General features: G+C 53.3%; 1 protein-coding gene across 1 annotated transcript; it reads left to right on the forward strand.

The window, feature by feature from the left end:
• Window positions 1-2,132: 2,132 nt before the first annotated feature.
• LOC311054310 (ubiquitin carboxyl-terminal hydrolase 48-like) lies at window positions 2,133-5,321 on the forward strand (the record flags this gene model as incomplete). Its single annotated transcript, XM_084070183.1, has 1 exon — window positions 2,133-5,321. One exon carries the CDS (start codon window positions 2,133-2,135, stop codon window positions 5,319-5,321), a length of 3,189 nt encoding a protein of 1,062 aa, XP_083926309.1.
• Between the last annotated feature and the right edge of the window lie 1,189 nt (window positions 5,322-6,510).

Here is a 6,510-nt window from a genome sequence, read left to right on the forward strand (position 1 = left end):
ACAGATGCTTCTTCAGGGCTTAAAGGGTTAATGACATGTAATGGTAGTTGTTGGTGTATATTCTATTGTTCTGCATGGAAAGGCACATTCAGTCATCTGTACTGAAACAATGACGTATAATTAATTGTTTGGATCATATGATTATAATAATAATTGTTGTTATTATAGTTTTTTCTTGATTGCTGTGTTTCTACAAACTGTGTATTCATCCAGAGGAAGGAGCAGGAGGGAAAACTAAACACATGGTCCGTCAGGTGTTCAAAACTGTTACTGTTCAGGGTTCAAATGATAAAAAATATCAAACGTAGCAGATCTACAAGATCGAGGCAGCGTTTCTAAACTTGTTTCGAGACGCTTTGCGAGCTTGTAGATCTGCTACTTTTGATGCTTTAGTGTGATTGATCAAGTAGGATGTTCATTTACCAAAGAAAAACATAAGACTGACATTAAAACGTCCTTTACAGGGTGGCTACCAAGAGAGAGAGAGAGAGAGAGAGAGAGAGAGAGAGAGAGAGAGAGAGAGAGAGAGAGAGAGAGAGAGAGAGAGTACCCATACCCATTATTTTCCAATGCTAGTAAAGCCAGCCTAATAAAAGTATCAAACTCACAAAATTCACCAAAACACAGGAAATGACATCTACTCTGTTAAAAGAAATCGGGGGGAGGACCCCCAGACCCCCCCGCTAGCCACGCCCCCAACCAATCTCCTGTATTTCTGACAGTCCAATGATAGCAGCCCTGGACGAGGTTTCTGCCCGACAACAACGCAATACATAAATGATAAGTATCAGAGCACCTGTAGACCACCCACCAGCATCACCCCCCCCCCCCCCACAGGGGGCTTCCTCTAAACACAGATAAACACAACATAGAAGGGGGGGGGTTAAACACATCATGGGGGGTCTTCTCTAAACACAGATAAACACAACATAGAAGGGGGGGGTTAAACACATCATGGGGGGTCTTCTCTAAACACAGATAAACACAACATAGAAGGGGGGGGTTAAACACATCATGGGGGGTCTTCTCTAAACACAGATAAACACAACAGATAGACACCATGACCGTGCCCGCTAGCCCTTCTTCCTTCATCCTGCTCTAATGTCAACATGCCGCGCTACGCTCTGCAAAGCCTGTTTCAACCATGCTATCACGCAGATGGGAAACAGCAGAGCTACAAGCTCACCATCCGTTACACATGCGGTGCGTTGGTGTGGGCTTGTAGATCGGCTCATTTGTGTGGCGGGCGAGTGACACCGTGGTGAGATGGAGCGTAAATCAGGTTTTGAATTCACAGTGAGGTCTGATGGACATAAATGAGACACGTACAGTATGTACCATCTTCACCTCCTTTCATCCTCACCATTCCACTGTCCTCCTGCTCAGACACACACACACACACACACACACACACACACACACACACACACACACACACACACACACACACACACACACACACACACACACACACACACACACACACACACACACACACACACACACACATCCATATTTGGGGGAAACTGCCATGACAGCAACACAGGATCAGAGCAGCTCTGCTTAAAAGCAGAGCTGTGATAGGATACCGACTTCATTGATTACTGATTGACTTGATTGATTGACTTTAGGTTCACGCCTACATTGTATACGTTGTGAATGGATAGCAGTCAGATCCACAATAACTTCTAGTCTGGCTGTCATTGTGACATCATAGTGACATCATAGTGCAAAGTGAGCATCGGAGCAACACACCTTTAAAGCCAGGCCTGTGAAAGGTTAATGATCACTTAAGGCGTATAGGCCTACACTGTAAAGACTAACGGCTACATCCATAGAATCTAAACCTGTAGATGCCCGGTTTCACCTGGATGAAGGAGCCCATAATCGCGCACATTTGATTACAATTACAATTGCAATTCAGGCAATTAGCAGACGATCAAGTGATTTACAAGAGCCAGTTCGGAAATAAAAGCAGATCGGGGCTGCAGTACGTTCGTGATAATTTAGCTGAATTCGCTAATCGTAGTTTAGCCTGTTGGCCAAAAGAACTGAAAGCAGGACGTCAGAAAAACCAACCGTAACCGTTAACGACCGCTCGCCCATATTTAGGGTTTTAGTCTCGAGGATCCATGGCGCCGCGAGCAGCAGTACAGCTGGACAAAGCGGCGTGGAACTGGGTCAACGACGTGACGCCGGAGGACGTCGGAGAGGAACACGTGGAGCTGGCGTATCGCGTGAACACGGCGGCCTGCAGGAGAGGAGTCTGCCGGAAGAATTGCAGGGGAAACCCCAACTGTCTGGTGGGGATCGGCGAGCAGCTGTGGCTGGGGGAAATCGACGACTACATCGGCGACCCGAACTGGGAGCGCCGGGACAAGAACGCCTTCGTGGGCCTGACCAATCTGGGCGCCACGTGCTACGTCAACGCCTTCCTGCAGGTGTGGTTCCACAACCTGGAGCTGCGCCGGAGCCTCTACCGATGCCACAGCGCTCGAGCGCAGGAGCACAATGACGACGCCGGCTCGGTCTACGAGCCCCAGTCCATCTCGGAACACCTCCAGTATCTGTTCGCGCTGTTGCAGAACAGCAGCCGACGCTACATCGACCCGTCAGGCCTGGTCAAGGCTCTGGGACTGGACACGGGGCTACAGCAGGACGCCCAGGAGTTCTCCAAGCTCTTCCTGACCCTGCTGGAGGACTCTCTGGCCAAGCAGACGGACCCCGGCCTGCAGAAGGTCATCCAGAACCAGTTCTGCGGCGAGTTCTCCTACGTTACCGTGTGCAACCGGTGCGGCCGCGTCTCGCCGCTGCCGTCCACCTTCTACGAGCTGGAGCTCAACATCCAAGGCCTCAAGAACCTCGGCGAGTGTGTGAGCGAGTTCCTCCGGGAGGAGAAGCTGGACGGGGACAATCGATACTTCTGCGAGAGCTGTCAGGGCAAGCAGAACGCCGCCCGGCGCATCAAACTCCACAGCCTGCCGCCCATCCTCAACCTGCAGCTCATGCGCTTCGTCTTTGACCGACAGACAGGCCACAAGAAGAAGCTCAACTCGTACATCACCTTCCCGGAGCTGCTGGACATGGGGCCTTATCTGGAGGGGAAAGAAGACCGGAAGTGTTTGTACGAGCTGAGCACCGTGCTGATCCACCGCGGGGTGACCGCCTACTCGGGCCACTACATCGCCCACGTGAAGGACGCGCGCACCGGAGAGTGGTACAACTTCAACGACGAGGAGATCGAGAAGATGGAGGGCAAGGCGCTCCATCTGGGCGTGGAGGAGGACCTTACGTCCCAGCACACACGTAAACCCCGGTGCAATAAAGGCCACCACAGCTCCAGGAACGCCTACATGCTGGTCTACAAGGTCCAGGAGGAGCAGAACATCACAGACCCGTCATCTCGGACCGACGCTGTGGTGCCGGCGTTCCTGCAGCGACTGGTGGACCGAGACAACCACGAGTTCGAGGAGCAGTGCGTCAAGATGGCCGACAAGAGGAAGCAGAACATGGACAAGTGGAAGGAGGTGAAGGAGATCTACGACCACCTGCCCGCGGTGGAAGGCCAGCCGTACGAGTTTGTTCCCGTGGATTGGTTGAAGGCGTGGCTGGACGAATCCGCCAAAACCACAGAGATCGACAACTCCCTCTTGCTGTGCTCTCACCGCAAGTTGCACCCCAACAAAGTGTGCGAGGCCAAGAGGGTTTCCCTGCAGGCGGCCCGGGTGCTTTACGATCGCTACGGTGGAGGGCCCCGGCTGAACGCCTCGTCCCTTTGTGAGGAGTGTGTGGTGGAGTGCTGCAGGGTGCAGCGGCTGAAGAACCAGCTCCAGGAGGACTACCAGGAAGTGGCAAGGCTGGTCAAAGGCACACCCAGCTGCGGTGAGGGTTTCTGGGTAGGAAAGCAGTCCCTGAAAGGCTGGCGGTTGCTGGCTCTCAAGCAGCTGGAAGAGGAGGACGAGCAGGAGATGAACTGCCCCAACAACGCCAACGGCAAAGAGTACGGCCCGCACCTCCCGGAAGGCAACAACAACTACGAGGAAGAGATGAGGACGTCGTTCAACGAAGACATCCTGTGCGGCCACGGGACTCTGAGCACCCTGACCACCGAACGGAGGCTGGTGCCACCGGACGTCTGGTCCACGCTGAGGGCTTACTTCCCCAGAGCTCCGGAGTTCGGCCAGCGGCAGCAGGCCTGCTCCCAGTGCTTCAGGCTGGAGCACGAGGAGAAGCTGACGGCCACCATGCAGAAAAACCAACTGATCAACCTGTTCAAGGAGAAGAACCGGCCCAAGCTCTCCGGCTGGACTCGCGGCGGAACGGACGTGCTGTATGTAATCCCTCTGTGTTTCGTGGACGAGTGGCGGAAGTTCATAAGAAAGCCCACGAAGTCTCCGCCGGTGTCCAGCGTGGACAACGTCCCGCTGCTGTGTCCCCACGGCGGCTTCATGTTCACCTACGAAGCCCTGGTCAACGGAGACGCCCAGAACATCGCCCTGCTGTGGCCCAACGAGTGGGAGGCGGTAAACAGGCTCTTCGCCGTGGACCAGACCATCTCCATCCACCGCTCGCGACGGGGGGCCACCACCCCACCGCAGTACAGCACGCGGCCTGAGCTGTGCCACGAGTGTCGCGAGGGCTTCCTGGTCCAGAGGCAGAGGGACCAGCGGGAGTACGCCCAGGCGACCGTCTACGTCCACAAGGTCAAGATGACGCGACAGGAGGAGGAGGAGGAGGCCGCTTCCTCTGAGCCCAACGCCGCGGAGCAGAACGGCAGCGGCTCAGACGCGGAGGAGGAGAGGGACCCGTCCCCGAAGAGGGACGGCTCCCCGAAAATGGACGACGACTCCCCAGAGAAGCTGGAAACCGAAGACGTAGATTTGGACATGGTGAAACGGCTGAAACTTAACAACGGCGCTACCAGCGTCGCGCCAACAGGTCCCGCCCCCTACGTTTCAGCCAACAACAACAACAACAACAACAACAACAACAACGCCGCCAAGACGCCGAGAAGAAGCATGAGGAACAGGAAAAAGCCGGAGGAGAAAAAGCTCACCATCTCGGCCAGTCAGACGCTGAGGGAGCTGAAGATACAGATCATGAGCGCGTTCTCCGTGGCTACGTTCGACCAGAACCTGACGATCAAAGGACGGCGCCTCACGGACGACCTGGCCACGCTGGGCAGCCTCGGCGTCACGCCCAACAGCACCATCGTTCTGACGGCCGACGAACCCGTGGCGGATTACGCAGCGATGGACGACGTGTATCAAGTTGGAATGCCCGAGGAGGGCTTTAAAGGGACTGGGCTTCTGGGTTATTGAAGGGGAAACAACGTATGCAGCATTGGTTCTCAAAAGTGGGGGTACGGGGACCCCCAGGGGTCCTTGGCAGGGTACCAGGGGGTCCCCATGCTAAATAAGTTAATATAGCGTCACAAGCATTTTAACCGCTGTAACCATTATTGTATACTTTGGCTATTTTCGAATAAATCTTGAAAATGTGTGCACACCTCTACATCTTTTTTTTAAAAGGCGAACAACGACACAAATCTTCGCTTCTGGGGGTCCCTGGCACAACATGTTTTCAGGTGGGGGTCCGCGGCCACATACATATCATTTTGGGGGTCCTTGACACACGGAAAAGTTGATCTTCAAACGTGCCATTTGAGAACTTTCCTGATCTTTCCCTGAAAGTCCCCTGAAACCCCCCACCCCCCCCCCCCCCCCCAAATAGGCGCCTGATTAGCCTTTGTTTGAATTTACACTATTTCACACCTACCACCATTTCACACCTGGCAAATGTCCCACTTTCTCCATGAAAAGGTGTGGATTTCTCACTGATTTGCCAATGAATTGCCGAGGCAGGGCCTGTGAAGTTCTGGAGCGGCACATCTGTAGAGGTTACATCTTACACTCCAGTGAGAAGTCCAAAGCCTTGTCCCGGAGAGAGGGGGACATTTGCCTGGTGTGAAATGGTGTCACTTCACACCTGGGTGGCCTTTCAGTGGAGATAAAGAGGCGAATCAGGCACGACAACGGGGGGGGTGCCTTTACAGCAGTGGTTTTCAACCTGTTTCATGCCAGGGACCCCTAAATTGATATACATTTGGCCGCGGACCCCCATCGGAAAATGTTGTGCCAGGGACCCCCAGGAGCAAACATTTGAGTTAATTTCTTTTGCTTATAAAAAATACATATGTTCAAAGATATGCACACTTTTTCAAGTTTTTACAAAAATGTGCTTGTATATCTGCTATTTTTGAATAGCCAAAGCTAAGTGGTTAAAAATGATTGTGACGCTATGTTAACTAATTTAGCTGGGGACCCCCTGGTACCCCCTCAAGGACCACTGGTTGAAAACCACTGCTGATTTGCCAATGAATTGCCGACGGCAGGGCCTGTGAAGTTCTGGAACGGCACATCTGTAGATGTTACATCTTACGCTTTCAAAGATTAGCACTTCAGTGGGAAGTCCAAAGCCTCGTCCCGGAGAGGGTCAATCCACACATGT

Source organism: Gymnoscopelus microlampas (genome assembly GCF_963454915.1).
Source record: "Gymnoscopelus microlampas genome assembly, chromosome: 10".
In the NCBI taxonomy this organism is placed as follows: domain Eukaryota; kingdom Metazoa; phylum Chordata; class Actinopteri; order Myctophiformes; family Myctophidae; genus Gymnoscopelus; species Gymnoscopelus microlampas.